Source organism: Pleurodeles waltl, chromosome 2_1, assembly GCF_031143425.1.
Source record: "Pleurodeles waltl isolate 20211129_DDA chromosome 2_1, aPleWal1.hap1.20221129, whole genome shotgun sequence".
In the NCBI taxonomy this organism is placed as follows: domain Eukaryota; kingdom Metazoa; phylum Chordata; class Amphibia; order Caudata; family Salamandridae; genus Pleurodeles; species Pleurodeles waltl.
In genome coordinates this window covers 276,195,192-276,211,949 of record NC_090438.1, presented here as the reverse complement: position 1 = coordinate 276,211,949, position 16,758 = coordinate 276,195,192, and the positions used below count along the sequence as shown (strand labels likewise).

Here is a 16,758-nt window from a genome sequence, read left to right as displayed (position 1 = left end):
CAGTCACGGATCTGGGTTTAATCCATCCATTATTTTGCTCACCATGCCACCCCAGTTTGAACCCAGCCATATGCAAATCAGTCTTGACCCTGTTCCACATGGGAACAGTCCAGCCCGAACTGCCAGGCCAGGTTCTCCCTGGACCGGAAACAAGCATCCTGGGACCGGTTTCGGGGTTTCACCCCTCCTCAGCCAGGCTAGCTTGAATCCAGTGGCACAGTGAGCCCGGGACCCACGTCTGGGCATACCCGGCGCACTTAGGGCGGCAAAAGCAAAGCAAAATACAAACGCTGTGGGATAGCGTAACTGGATGGACGGAATGCGGAACCAATCAAACATTCACCCCCAGTCACAGATCTGGGTTTAATCCATCCATTATTTTGCTCACCATGCCACCCCAGTTTGAACCCAGCCATATGCAAATCAGTCTTGACCCTGTTCCACATAGAGAAGGTAATACCTAGGTAACAAAATTTATCCACCTGTTTCACCTTTTCGCCGTCTATAAAGAAGGCATTTAACGTTTTGGCTTTAGCTCCGCAGGTCATGGTATGCGTTTTTCCCTTATTAATTACTAGTTTTCTATCTTTAATAAAGGAGGAAAAACTATCCATTAGTCGTTGTAATCCGACAGGTGTTCGAGAGAGTAAAACAGCGTCGTCGGCATATAGTAACACCGGCACCGGAACACCGTTGATCTGAGGAGCATCAGCATTAACCTTTTTTAAAATATCATCAATTCCATTAATAAATAAAATAAATAAGAGAGGTGCCAAAACACAACCCTGTCTAATTCCTCGTGTAACACAGATTTTTGGAGTACATTCTCCTCTGGTTCCAAAACGTACGTTGGTTTTCAATTTATCGTATAACCTAGCGAGGAAAAAGATTATGCCTTCTGGGGCTCCTAAATTTAACAGAGTTGGCCATAAAATGGAATGATCTACCATATCGAATGCGCTGCTCAGGTCAGCAAAACAAAGATACAGGGAACCGGGTTTCGCTTCAGTATACTTCCCGATCAGTAGATCAAGATTGATGCACTGGTCGAGCGTACCTCGTCCCTTCCTAAAACCATACTGGCTATCAGCCAGTATGCTATCCTGCTCAGCCCATTCCTCTAATCTTACTAACATCACTCTACTCATAACCTTGACTGAAGAGTCAAGGAGAGAGATCGGGCGGTAATTCTTAGCATCAGATCTACTTCCCTTTTTATGAATTGGCACAATGATTGATTCACCCCAAGTTACAGGGGCCTCGGCACACACGGCAACATTAAAAACAATGGTTAAAAGGGGGCCCCAGTCATCTGGCGCAGCTTTATAAACGTCTATAGGTACCCCGTCCGGGCCCTGAGCTTTCCCTCCTTTGCTAGCCCGTATACCATATTTGACCTCACTAACGGATACATCCAAAGGCAGAGTAGGCCACTTATTGGGACTAGGATCATTGTCTTTATCAGAGTCAAAAATGCTGGAGAAATGTGCAATCCAACCCTCGCTAGAAACATTAGAAGTCAACTGTGGAGTTTTTTCATCCCTAAGAAAAGGCGAGTTGACCGTGGCCCAAAATAATGTACAATTTGATAATTCAGCAGCTTGGTTGAGGGAATCCCAAGCCTGTTGCTGCAGTTCACCCTTCCTCTGTTTGAGCGCACATTTATATTCCATTCTTAATTTATTTACCAGTTTTTTGTCCCTGGGCCTCGCTGCTAAAGCCTGCTTGAGGCCAGTTAGTGCGGAAGTGCAAAGGTGATTAAACCATCTCGGTCCGTTCCTACTTTGCCTACTATTGCGACTGGTAAACTTGGCATCAATAGCTTTATTAATTTGGTTAAAACAATATAAAACCCTCTCAGAGTCAGAACTATTTTTTAAAATAGAAGCAATGTCCAGCAGGCTCTCATTAATTATGAAGCTAGTTAGATCATCGGCTCTTTCACCAATCCATCTTAGCCTTACACCGTTAGTCCTATGTGGTTCTACATTAGAAATAATAATTCCCACATCCACCGAACTACCGGCCCAAAGGGTAGTGTCCAGAATAATACGGTTGTGGTCACTTAGGGTAGTTACTTCAATTCTTGGTGGATCACAGTAAGAACTAATATTAGAAGATGTGATCACATGGTCAATGACCGAGCTGGTGTGCCAATTTTTAAAAGTGGGAATGGGTAAACCATTAACATCTTTACAGCACTCCGCTATTTCCAGGTCATAGCAGCCCATGAACTTATGCAGTGCTTCCCCATAACTATTATGTCCAAAATGCGGGACATCCCAGCCGGCACTGTTAGTAACCCCACAAACCCTTTGTGTAGACAAATCGCACAAAGTAGTATTGAAGTCCCCTACCCAGATGAAGTCAAATACAACATTCTGTTCCAGACATAGATTTTCGACAGCGCCGGCTAAGTCTGTTACTACTTTGACCCGGGTAACATCAAAAATGTTATTATAATAGTTAATCAATAAAACATTATGGTCTTTGTCATCCACAAGCCAGAGGATCTGCACAAGGTCCCCTACAGGTATATACTTTTTAACCACAATAGGACGACAGATCGTTACAAGTATAAGGAGACTGCCTTTCGCTCTACCTATACCACCTCCCAACGCCGGTAAATTGTAAGAAACGAATCCCTCATAGTTAACTTCATCTTTACACCATGTTTCTTGAAGACATAAAATGTCATGGGCATTAACAAACGTTAACCATCCCGGATCCCTCTCCTTCGATTTCAGCCCTGCCACATTCCAACAAACAATAGTAATAGTATCCTTACCCCTAACACAATTACTATCAGGCACCATACCATTGTTTCGTCCCCAATTCGCATTCTGGTTTGAATTGCTTATGTCCCCACAGTCGGCCTTGTGCACAAATTTATCTATGGCAATGTATCACGTATTGTGGCCAATTATCTAGCCAAATATTATCCAACCAGAGCTCTCTGATGAAATATACTTCAACATCTGACTGCAACATGATTTCATAGATTTTTAGCAGGGTGACCATCCTTTCGCTGTAATTTCCAGTCATATTAATTTTAGGAAGGCAATGAAAATCTGGTTATTTTCACATTGCTAGAAATAAGTGGTCTCACCTCTCCTCCCAGTGCCTGTTAGAGTGCCAAGAGACCCTCATGGTGTTTGAGAACTTTATTTAGTCTTTGCTAATATAACATTGTATGTGGTGAATGCCCATTTTACTAACAAAATGGATATTTCCATTGCTAGCACCTACCCATGGGAATGGTCTGACTATCACAGAGTTCAATTTTAGCTGCTGATGCCATCCTCATTCCAAGAATTATAGACACTCCACTCCATTGGTAAATCATCACACAAACATCTTAGGCACACGGGTAAATCAACAGCTACTCCAAATTAACGCCTCCAAGTCTCATGTGGTCCCATGGTTCTATGTAATCTTAAGGAAATTAAATTGGCACTCTCTATCCGGAATGCTTTTTAAGCAGCTACTAAGATGGCTGACTCAGTCTTTCCTTGATTTAGTATGGGACTGTTGTCAGCAGGAGTAGATGCTGCTGTATTCCACAAGTCACTGAACGTCATGGTTTTAAATGTGGCAGTCGGTGAGGATTTTGTTGATGGGGTCATCAACAGGCTGAGGAGGCTTCTTTGATATGGAAGGCCGAGGAGAATCCAGTGAGACAACTAAGGTCTTGGATTTTTTACCTTTCCGGACATTTATTACCCGTATCATAAGTGTGCGCCTTAGGGCCAAGCTACAAGTCAAAATAATCTGTGATCAGGCTCAATCAGTTCCAATTTCAGTTTTTTAAGCATGTCATTAGGCACACTGTTAGCAGGCACAGCCCCTGGAAAAAGTTCATGCAGAATGTGCAAAGATCTTGCCACTCTATCATTCAGAGTTTTGGCAGAATAGCAGGCATTTTTGTGGGGATCATCATGGTAGATTTTCATGGCCCTGCATGAAGGCAAGGTTTGAAAAAGGCCTGAGACTTAGGAGGAAGGAAAGCCATTTGGAGGGAATTTCGAGGACTCACCCAGCCGAATACCAAAAAGGGCAGAATTGCTGCTTGCCTCCTGTACATTGTAAGAAAAGGAGAAGAGCTCCAAGGAACAGAGCTGAAATCAAAATGAAGAAAGACGTTGGAAATCCATAGACAAAACGAGCTTTGATGGTTCCCTTGCAGGCAAATTGACGCAAGTAGAAAATAATTGTTGGGAGTTGGAGCTTCGAGTTCTTTATCCTCATTGCCCGCGGTTTGGGTCACACAACGAGGTGAAGGGACTCTCTCTGCACGAAACAACACCAAATGAATGTATTCTGATACAATTAAAGACCACTGAGGGCCCCATTGATTCAACACCACCATTGCTACACAGACAGGACATTCCAATCATTGCCTCCGTCATCTCACAATTCTACTTAATATCGTCCTTCAGCAAGGCACAAATCAAGACCCCTCTTCCATCAGTTTCAAGCTACTGCATGGATCAGCGAGGATTCTGTTTGTTTTTTGTGGTGAATTCTTGCACTATGTGAATCAATGAGTTGGCTGTATTCTGGTCATGCTGGACCTGTATGCGCCCTTTTTATGATGTAATCCACCCCAACTGTTAAACGGACTAGCATCAGTAATCCACGGACATGAAAAGCCCCCAAATGGTTTGAGTCCTAAACGGATGGAGCACAACAGGTTAACTTTGGATCTTTCCTCTCTGTCTAGAGGTTGCAGTGGGAAAAATGATAAACTGGAATGCGGACAGTGTGATCACCAGCAGTTGAGATTAATTCAAGTATTCATTCCATCACTTTGTTCTTGCTTCCATAAATCATCCAGCCCTGTACATCGTCTAATGATTCCCTGATGCACAAAATTCATTAGTCACTTCATGCACAAAACCAGTGTTTCTCTGACACACAGCACCAAGTGTTCCAATTATGAACATAACCCAATGCCTCTGTGAAACATATTAGACAGTGTTTCCCTGTGGTGCCACACCCATTGCTTCTCCGAGATGCTGCATTGGTGCCCACCTCCCAGAGATTACCTGATGCCACTGCCCAGTGCTCTGATAGTGCCCATCACCAAGTGCTTGCGTAGAGCGCATCATCAATTACACCCTGATGTGTATTACCATGTGTCTTCCTGTTGCACATCACTTTGTGCCCTCCTGATACACGTAATCCTATGCTCCATTGATTAATATCGCTTTTGTGCTCCACCCGCTACAGGGTTAAGTATGACTGTTGGTCTGTCTGCTTTGCTATCAGTATGTTTGCTTGTCTGTGTCCTTTGCAAGCTTATACTCCTGTTTGACTTCGTGTAAAAAGTTTTCTGTAGGTTTGCTTACTTGCAAGGATGGTGCATGCTCAACATGCGTCCATACAGCATGCACCTCTGCGTGCATGCACCATCCAAAAGCTCAGCTGATTGGCTTAGTCAATGGTTGTTTATAATAGTCCAGCCTTCGCCGACATAGCATGCTGGAATCATTTGTGTTCAGCACTGCATAACCTGGTCTTATCGGTGTTGGCACTCCCGAATATAAAAAAAAGATCTTATTGGGCCTAGAAGCTTACATTTCCCAGCATTCTTCATGGAGGACGTGACAGGGAACAGCATGTTTCATCAATACCAACCAAGGTGGTTCTATAAAGCAACTAAGCAAAATATTTTGTAAGAGTCATGGCTTTTTCAAGCATTCTAACATGGTTAACAGACCAATACCTTTGATTGTCGCTTTGGTACCCTGGAAGTGTTGGAAGATAGTTCTTGCGGATTTGCTTGAGCGATAAAAGAAAAATTATGTGGCAGAGATGATAAGCGCGAACATGGCCTTTCTGAACCCCGACCTATTAAAAAACAGAAAAAAGTATTTTAAACCGGATTCCCGATAGGCACCAACATTCTTAAACACACAATGACAAATTTCTTATTAACAAACAATGTACGTGTTATCATTTAAGCTCTAAAGGTGAGCACCTTCATTCATGATTTTGCTTGTCAAGCTGATATTTTCATTAAATGAAAAGGATTGCTTTTTTGTGATTCTGCGTTGCCTTAGTAGAAATAATTCTTCTTCACATATTTACGTACAATATAGATTGAGTTTGTTAGTAGTTTACTTTACGTACAAAGTTCAAGAAATTTGGTAACACTAAAACCAGACAGGAGCTATTGGTGTTTCCAACACAGCCTTCAGGTCCTCTTTCTCCCTTCAAACATACACTACTGGAATCAGGTAAAGGGAAAATCCTACACACAGACAACACTCCATGCACCAGAACACTCAGGGTGTCATTACGAGTCTATCGGTCTACTGACCGCCAGACTCGCAGTGGTGGTCGGACCGCCGCCAATGTGGTGGTCCGAGCACCACATTATAACCGCTGCGGTCTGACCACCAGCACAGCCAGGATTAATCGTCCCGGCAGTTGTAGCGGTCCTAATCCACCTGGGCAGCGCTGCAAGCCTTCTCCACCACCACGAAAAGGCTACAGGCACTTGACATGGACAGTGCAGGGGCACCCCTTGCCAGCTGGTCACCCTATGCACTAGAGCATTGCCGCCGCCTCTATTACGAGCCGGAGACAATGCTGTAGGCCGTTTCCCACTGCGCCAGCGGGCGGAAACTGAGGTTCTGCCGCTGACCCAGTGGGAGACTCATATTGGACCCAGCAGGGAGGCTGCCAAACTGGCGGCAATCTACCCGTCGGAACTTCAGCAGTCGGGCTTTTCCATCAGCTGAAGTCTTAATGAGGCCCACAGAGCCAGAAAATTTTGCAGAGGTTATTATGTGAAGGTATTCCAGACACCTGTTGGCAGGATCAAAAATGGCTTCTACATTTGTTAATAAAGAGTCATGTGCACCAACACTGATTACCTATTTGTGCCACAGATCCAGTACATCCCATAACTTCACATAAGCATGGCCTTACCTATTTCCTTGATTACATAAGCATCAGCAAAAACAATTGGTTTGGTTATTTGTATTTCTTAAACTTCTAGTCCAGACTGCATGCACGTGTGGGTGAGTGTGAGAATGGCTGAATTAATGCATGCATGAATGAGTGAGTGTATGGATAAATGAATGGATGAGTAACTGGGTGCATGAATAGATGGAGGGGTGAGTGACTTGGCACAGATGAATGAGTGTATGGATGGATGAGTAAGTGAGTGAATAGTGGCAGGAATAAAGCACCAATGGGAACACAGCAGTCCCCAGCATATTGGCCTCAGACATGCATGCACTCACTCATTAAACTCCTTTATGCACCCATACAATAATTGATACATCTATTAAATCACCCATTGACCTAATATACCATCATGCACTTAGTCAATCATCCATCAGTCATTTATGCACTCACTCACCATCTATTCATCTACCCTTGGACTCAGTTTTGCATCCATGAACTAACCAATGTACACAATTAGACATACAAAATCACCAATTATGCACTCTGACTTAAAAGAAGAAGCCAGACCCGTTGATGGTTAAGGTGTAAGTAACAAACACCAGCCATCCAGCTGAAAGTTGCAAATAACAGTGGTCCAATTGCCAGTAAAGATCATCAGTGGCCCTGTTTAAAATGTGCATCAGTGGCCCAGTAAGTAATAAGCATCAGTGGTCCAGCTGTCAGTAATAAATATCAAAGGTCCACCTGTGAGTAATGAACAGTAGATGTCCTGTCACTACTGAACATCAGTGGCCCAGTTAATCATGACCATCAGAGTCCCAGTAGTCAGTAATGAACATCACAAGCCATACAGCATTTGACATTAGTGGCTCGATTGTTGGTAATGAACATGAGAAGTCTAGTGAGTACTGAACATCAGTGGCTCAGTGACAAGTGAACATCAGTGTTCCAGTTACTAATGAACATCAGTGACCCAGCTGTCAGTAATGAAAATCAGAGGCCCTGTCAGTATTGAACATCAGATGGTAGCTCAATAATGAACATCAGAGGCCAAGCTCTCAAAGGAGAACATCAGATGTCCAGCTGTGAGTAATGAACATCAGATGCCCAGTTAGTAAGGAACATCAAATGTCTAGTCAGTAATGACCACAACAGGCTGAGTTGTCAGTAATAATCATCAGTGGCAAAGTCAATAAAGAGTATCAAGGGGCTCAGTGCCATGATTACAGACACAAAGAATATATATATGTAAAGTCACATCGGACCTTTGTGTGCTGTACCTCGCTAGGGTTGTTAATGCCATCTGTGGTTCCCTATTGCTCCTAAAGAATTTGTATCTCTCGGTGATCACGCCAATCTTTAAAAAGATAACCACAGTGACCTACAATCTTACTTGCAAATTTATCTTCTTGATTCATTGGCTATGTTATTGAGGAGGGGCGGCCCGTTGGGTAGCCATGCGCTTTAGAAGTGTCAAGAATATAATAGAAGAGAATTGAGACGGACTGTACTGGCTAGACTCCATGCTTGGGCAAACAATATTATATGTAAAGTACAGCTGAGCTTTCATGAGGGAGCAGGCACACAGGAAAAGTGTCTTAAACTCTATTTGATTCTTGGTAAATATGTTTTCTCAAAGAAGGGAGCCTTCCACAAGTTTCCAGGACCTGTCCTCTGCATTTGACATAGTCAACAGGTCCAAGCTTTGAGTCATCCTGAAGGAATCGAGGGTTGATTTACATCAGGTTGTCCTCTTATAGAGGCTAATTAACATCTACAGGCTCTTGTAAATTCAAATCAGCTCCTCCTTGACTTCTTCCTTCAAAACCCTATCCCCCTACAAAATAAGATTTGTGCCCTTTCTATCCATGTGGTTTCTGCTGCCAGCCGACATCAGAATTACTTAAATGGATACCACACCTGGCTTCAGCAGAGAACAAGTTGTTTGAACATACTTTTGATAGCCTTCACAAAGGCAAAATAGTTTAATAAACAAGGGTCAGAAGAAGAGACAAGAGGAGTAGGCTCGAGAAATCCGGCTACAGATATATAATATATTAAATAGCCCACTTTTAAATGGTCGGTTGCAAGCTGAGCAGGGCGAAAGGCAAAACACACTGTCCAAAAAATAATTTAATTTCAGTGGGTCACTTGAAAATCAAGGGGCACCGACTGCGGAAACAGGAATATTCCTTGCCCTAGCACAATAATCAGTATGAGTGAAATATAGGCCTAACCAAATGCTGCATTTTAAACATACATCTTCCTTTCTATACTCTGCATGACCTTAATTTGCTTGACTTGTTCAATTTGCTTAAATTAACAAATTTCAAACAGCTTCAGCTCAACAGAAAAGTTTCCATTTTGACTTTTGCATGGCCTTTTCACAACACAAACTTCCTATGCTTACAAAGAAAGCTATATTTTCCTATTCAGGGCTTGACCTGCCTTTGAACCTCAAAACCTGCTAAACTAATCTTAAACTTGCTTCTCTATGAATAGGCCTCTAGTGTGAAGATGCGTGAGTAATGAGGCGATATAATGCAAATACACTTTACAACTTGCTAGAGTGTCTTTTCTTTCAGAGACGAAGGCGGATGAGAAAATCCTTTATTGTTGCACTCCGTGCAACACTTTCACAAAGTTGTTTCTTATGTTGCAACTGTCTTTCTTAGAAGTTCTCACCTCAATGGATATTGTTCCTGTCTCACGGTGTTCTCATCTGCTTATTGGACAACTGAATTACTTATCTGAAACAATTGGGATAATTTTGTTTTCATTGTAGCTTATTATAAAAGTGTCCCAGTCAAAGAACAGATAGCACTGTCTCTAGCACTAGCACTTGACTGTGAGCAGGACATTCAGACAAACTCGAAGACAGGTTTTGCTTTCTGCCTATACTATTCCCTATCAGTGTCTGATACTGTATTCTTTGTGAGTACGGGCAGCTTTATATGCCAAACTGAGTCTTAGACACTTGTTTCTTTTTGCTATTTTCTAACTAAAAATATTTATTTCTACGGAGTTAGAAGAATAGATTAGGGACTAGATTATGGGCTTCCTTTATGCAATGTTCTGTGAACTATACTGACTACTAAACGAAAAATTCTAAAAGTTACGATAAGCAAAACCTTTAAAATCGAACAACACCTCTCATTATTTACTCCTGAGAATGTATTCATTTTATGAAAATCATGCACTGATGTTAGAATTGCAGCTTTATTTCTCTTGCTCATTTCAAAGGTCCCCTACTGGGTATCTAAGAGCTGCTGATTGTTTTATAAATGTAAGGTTCCCTGCCCTCCCAATAGCATGTGTTTTAAAGTAAAGTTATCATTCTGGAAATGCTGTAGCTCTTACATTTCTTGTTGAATTGTTGAGCCAATCATTGAGTTGGGTTAAAAAGGGTGTTGCTGTTTTCAGCTTGGATGACAGTGGCCAGCAGGAGTATGTTTTCGCTCCTTCTTTGTTCACAATGTATACCAACGGACTAGAAGAGAAACTCTACTATGGGACAAAAGATCCTCCTCAGATTTGTAGGACCTTCTTCTGCTCGTTCGTGCTGATGACGTTGCCCACGTTTCACAGACTGCCAAGGGACCAGAAATTCTGGTGTCCAAAAACTCTAAATTTATAAATAAATTATGATTGCAAACAAACCTTGGTAAATCGAAGACCAACAGTTTTGGTTGAACTAATGCCAAAAGAAAAGACATCTATGTCAATACCAAGTGTCTTATCTTTGTGTAGTCTTTGCTTATAAAGTTAATTGGACACCAGCTGCTAAAATAAATAGGGCCATTTTTAGTTTTGATAGGGATCATGGCAGTGTGCATATCCATTAAACGTTGATAATTTACTCTGTAATGTTTGATTCTTTTGTAAGCAAAAGCACTGCAATTTGTGGCTATGCCAACATCAAAAAGCTATGGGTGGAGGGAAACAAATTAATTAAATGGATGGAATGCTTCTATGCGGACTGTGACTCATGCATAGAGAAACAGTATCTGAGGAATCTTGGCCGCACTTCAAGATCTGTCATTGACTAGATCCATAAATGGCTTTTTTCATGTATTTTTCCAAGCTAATCTAGGTAAGCTTCACCAACCCACATAAGGCATGAACAAATATGCCTTAAAGGCAGATGGCATTAGCAGTGCAGAGGGCCAGGCTACCAAAAGAAAATACTTTTCTGCCCATGGAGTCAAGATTTTTCAATGCCATAAGAAGGCGCCATGGGGGAATTATTTAGGTTTTGCTTCAAGGCGGACTTTTACACTACTGGAGTTTCTGGGGCTTGTTGAGAGGACAGAAAGTGAGGGTCAACAAAAGACAGCCTATATGATCTGGATAACTGTGTGCGGCCAGCTGGGCCCGCAAAGGGGATTTCCCATGACAGTATTCAAAAAGCCTCATTTATTGGAAGTAGAGGGTTCCACCACAGAGGAGGAAGGCAGCAAGATCTCAGTCAGAATGTCAGACTTTGCCTCCACAGAATACAAGGTTAAATCCAAGGCTTCAGCTGATTTACGTGCTTGAGTTGTAGTTGAGGAAACCTTTTCGGAAGCAGGGCCAGAAGGGATGGACAGACTGGCCCCATTCTGTAAAATGACCAGGCCACTCACAATTTTAATGCCCAGATATAAGCGTGAATCAGTATTAAAGTAGAGAAGGAGGTTATCAGCCTCCAGGTAATCATTTTTATTGGGACCATAGTACTTAGCAGATATTTTCAGGACACTGGATTTGGAGCCGAACAACCATTCCATCCTGGTGAATCTCGGAGTTCTGCCAAGTGACCATCAGTGAAGCTTGCTATCTTTCTTGCCGCATAAATAATTTCTTCCGACAAAGAAAGCTTCAAGGGGGCCATCTGTATAGGCACCAAAAGAGGCTCTGACCAAACTGGGACCAGCACTTTGTCAGGCTATCACTTCTTCTTCTTGGACACTGGTACCAGGTCCCATGGTGGGACAGATGTGGCAGGTGTCGGGTCAGAGCTGTCTGAGTAGCCAAGACCACAGAAACATGCTCACCACTGGAAGGCAGTAGGGAGCTGTCCTGAATACATCCAGCAATGTCACCCAGAAGTTCTCGACCTGTGTGTTTCATCATTTTAGCACTGGACTCTAATCTTACAAAAAGGAAGCGTCTGGCATCAGGGAACATTACTGAGGTTTCAAATGGTATCAGGAACAGACAATTTTGTTGAAAAATAAAAGGACTTCTCCTTTCCATGGCACGTTTTGTGTTTTTATGGGGAAGATTTCTTAGAAGATTTAACTAAGCACAATGGAGAACATTTTGACCTCTCCCTGCCGGCATTGGCCTTCTGCTCCATTATGGCCTACAGCTGCATGGAGGCACAAGAATCGAAGGCTATGGTGTTGTGCCGTGGTCCCAGACACCACAGGCAAACATCATGTGGTCCGATAAGGACAGCTACTTCCAGCACTTGTGACCAGGCTTAAAACCTGAAACCTTTGGGAGAGACATTTGACCTACTTGTCCCGGAAATGCTGAGGAGAGCTTAGGACCTGCATCAAATGAGGCACAGAATATAGGAATTTTCATAAGAGTTCCAGTTGGCGTTTAATTTATTCTGGTGTCACCCAAATTCTGCAAGATGATGTATCCATCAGACCATCTTTTGGAGCCCTTACCTCTTCTAAAAGTAGTTAATCAATTATAAAAAGCTGTGTTGATTGATCTTTCCATATGTCAAAACGGTTCTGACCCATTTTATAGTTGGTGTCTAGTCGGCCCAGATGAACTTTCCAAAAACAGGAGCCCCACAAATAACTGCCCTTTTGCTGTCCCTGTGGTACTGCTTCATAGAAACTAACTATATATATATATATATGTGTATATATATATTTATAGAGAGGGGGGTATTGAATAGAAAGCTCGCCGGTCTCCCAGATAAGCTGGTACCCTACCAGCATGAATCAACTGAACTTATGCAGTCTGGTTTATCTGAGAGAATCAATAGTAACAGTTCTTAAATATAAGACCATAGATAAATGCCACGCATCTTTTGTCGATGTTTTATTTTTTTGAAGTTTTCGTTGAATATCCAATTTCTCATATGCACAGCAAAGAATATTCTATAATTGTAGAGCTTCCAAACTCGTATAATTGTAGAAAAACCATAGCCAACACATGTTTTGAGGCACAGTCTCTTCTTCAGGGCTGCATAACACACACATATATATATATATATATATATATATATATATATATATATATATACACTATATGAGATAAACGAAATAAACATATATCACTCCTCAATATATATACAGACATTGCCTACTATTTCCCACTACAATATGTTGGAATTCATATTCTAATCCAGATCCGAAACCAAGGGGCAGATATACAAAAATACTTAGAAAAATTCGGTACATTCTCCAAATATACAAAAATAATTACAATAATTTGGTACATGTTATAACATTTTCAACATAATTATTTCTTTTTAAAGTATCTCAAATAAACAACACTGGTAATCACATATGCTAAAAACCCAGGAAAGATTCAACCCACATTCACCCTCTGTGTTTTGAATGGTCATCCCACTGAAAACTGAAGGATGCTAAATGTAAACAAACGTGTAAAAACAGCATATCCATGTTATTCCCTTCACGGAAGTGCTCAACCTCATATTAAAATCTTCCCCCGACTTGTAAATAACTGCATATGCATCATTTGATAAGAAAATCAGAAAAACATTGTGCTCCACCTCCAATGCCACTCCCATTACTGTAACATTAAAGTCGATGCAAACGCCTGTTATGCGACTAGAAAGTTCCTCTCATCTGTTGAATTCCCTGTGATATAAGTAACCTAATATACATGCATTAAAGATTTAAAAAAGGGAGAACACTTAACATCAAAAACTATATCATAGAGCCTTCCATGCAATGAACAATCGCTACATCCGAAAAACTCTTATTACCTTAGAAACAAAGATAAATTCAAGACTCTTATTAATCTGACATAGATCACTCATAGCCTGTCCATCATTATAGTTCCATCTTAAGAACACTAAATAAAAGAGAAAGCAAAATAAACATAGTAACTTAATGCTCAAACTATTCTTCTACAACAACATCCTCTCAGGATACAATCTAAGTTGTACGAGCAAAAAGCCTCCCAGTGCCTATGTCCTCACCTGGTTCAAAAAACCACTCCACGCACGTTTGCCCGGCATTTAAATATCCCCCACCATCTAAAACACCTATACATATTTATGTATATTTGGAGAATGTACCAAATTATTCTAAGTAGTTTGTATATCTGCCCCGTGGTTTCAGATCAGGATTAAAATATGATCTGTCACAAAAGACAAAATATTGTAGTGGGAAATAGTAGGCAATGTCTGTATATCTTGAGGAGTGATACATGTTTATTTCTGTTATCTCTTATATTTGTTTTTTATATGTGTTATGAAGCCCTGAAGAAGAGACTGTGTCACAAAACACGTGTTGGCTGTAGGTTTTTTACAATTATACAAGTTTGGAAGCTCCACAAATATAGAATATTGTTTGCTGTGTATATGGAAAATCCAAAATTGGCTTTTCAACGAAAACTTCAAGAAATAAAACATTGAAAAAAGATGTGTGGCATTGATCTATGGACTTATATTTAAGGACTATTTCTATTGATTTTCTCAGATAAACTAGGAAGGTTTAACAGTCTAAACACTAGTAAATAAACAGGCCCACTGGCTTGAGATACTAGACTGTGAACTATCAACCTACTGAATGATAACCCAAGAGCTTTACCAGTAGGTCAGAAGAGACTCTGTTCTGCTTTGCATCAAAACGTAACTGTAACATTCGAACCACACATCTTGCTAGTCTAACTCTTTGAAGTCATTGCATGGAAAGAGCATGCAATGACAATCTCTCTCTCTCTCATTCCATTATGGGATGGAAGAGAAAAAGTAAAAGTGACAGGACTGCGGGGGGAGCGTCAAGGCCCCCGTGGTCCTAGCCGGCTCCCCGCGTCCAGCAGAAGCCGGCATTGTTCCAAGAAGCAGGGGGCTGCTCTTAGTAGCAGCTCCCTGCTTGTGGGAGCAAGGTTTTCATCTGATTTCCCTGCACACATATTTGCGTGGAGGGAAGACAGATGAAAACTCTGCTTTCTGACAGCGGGAGCTGTTTGACAGCTTCTGTTGTCAGAAAGCAGACTCTGTTTGCTTTTGCTTGGTGGGAGCTGTCAAAGGTAGGTAACTTGTTCATCTGATAGAGACAACTAGCCGCAGATTCCTTATCTTAGAATTATCTACCCAAGCAATCCCCCCCAAGGAGGCGGAGTGCGAACGAATCACACCAGTTTCGCAAAGAATAACCTGCTAACACCGGGGAATAACTAGGCTCAAGACAGAGAGGCAGAGAGAGTAACATAATCTACACAGATGTAAAAAAATGTCCGGCAGATCCACAGGGGATATGCAAAGTCAGGACTGGGAAGAGAAAGTATCCACAGGACACTAGGCAGCGACCAACCCCGTAAGGGAGTGAAAACTGAGGGGGGAAAAACAGCAGGATAATGAAAGGAAAACATGGCTACGGCTGTGTAAAAGAGTCAAAGTAGAATAATGAGTGTAAGCCTGCCATACAAACAATCTCATAGTCAGAATGAGATAGAACCCCAGCAGAGGTGATATGTGACATACAAACACAAGCCAAGATATAAGACAGTGAATCAGGAAAAGAGTGAAAGAAAATTCAGAAGGAGCTGGAAAAAACAGCTCCAGGCCCAAATGGGACAATAAAGTGGAAAAAACCAGCAGGGTACTGCGCAAAAGTGCAACGTTTACAGACACTTTGAAGCAGAACAGGAACAACAAGGTAAAAAATGAAAATGAGAAAAGAAGTGAAGGGGAACAAAAGAGCCCCTGACAATGAAAACAGGCATAAACAAACAAAGCAGCCTGACATGGGAACCAGAGGCTAAACACAACCGCACACAAAGGAACCCACAGAACTGTGCAGCAGAAAAGCACATAACATATTGTAAGGAGCATGACCAAAAAGCAAACCAATCATGGCACCTCAAAGGAGGACAAGGTCAGGAAAGTAACATGGAACTGTTGACATGTTAAGAGACAAGAGTCTGAAGAGACCCACTCCAATGAAGAGGGAGGGTTTATGACTGCATTAAGGAGGATGTGGATGCATGGAGAGACAACCGTTGGCCATGGCCAAGGGAGAAAGATAGAATGCAAATTGTCAAAACACCAGATGTACAGGAAAAACACAGAACTGTCCCTGAGCCTGAAGGATGGAATGTACGGTAAGGAACTGAAGGAATCAGTGCTCATGAACAATGAACAGACAGATAAGAGACACATGTGATGGAAACTATCCCCACAGGCCTGCACAGAAGGGGACCAAGTGACTTGTCGCGTGCAGAGCAACTAAGAATAATGGAAGGAATAACAAGAAAAGGAAGCAAAAGATAACACGCTTCCCACACCAGCACCATGAACAAGGAAGGCGAGGGAAAAGGCCACCAAGCAAGCTGTAAAAAGCCTGCACAAGCCAGGGCTAGAAATAGCACCATACCCTCCCTGTTGAAGTGGGGGCAAACGGTAGAATGGGGTGCCAGGAGTAGAAATCAAAGAACAAGGGACACCCTTGTGTAGGCCAGAATTAGGAACAGCAAAAGAATCCACAATATCCTGTGGGAAAAAAAGAACCCATGAACAACAGCATGGTGAGAGCACAAGCATAGGAATGACCTGAAAGGGGCTGGCACAAGGTAAAATGGAAAGAGAGGAAGGGATCCTCCAGTGTACAGTACTTTTTTATTTTGTTTTCTTTT

At 41.9% G+C, this 16,758-nt stretch overlaps 1 protein-coding gene across 1 annotated transcript in view; it reads right to left on the bottom strand.

Annotated features, from left to right (window-relative positions):
- Positions 1-16,758, bottom strand: part of ARHGEF6 (Rac/Cdc42 guanine nucleotide exchange factor 6) — a 793,672-nt gene that overhangs the window by 622,919 nt on the left and 153,995 nt on the right. The window contains exon 4 of the mRNA XM_069212447.1: positions 5,729-5,853. Coding sequence (XP_069068548.1) covers positions 5,729-5,853 — 125 coding nt within the window. The remainder of the gene's footprint in view (positions 1-5,728; positions 5,854-16,758) is intronic.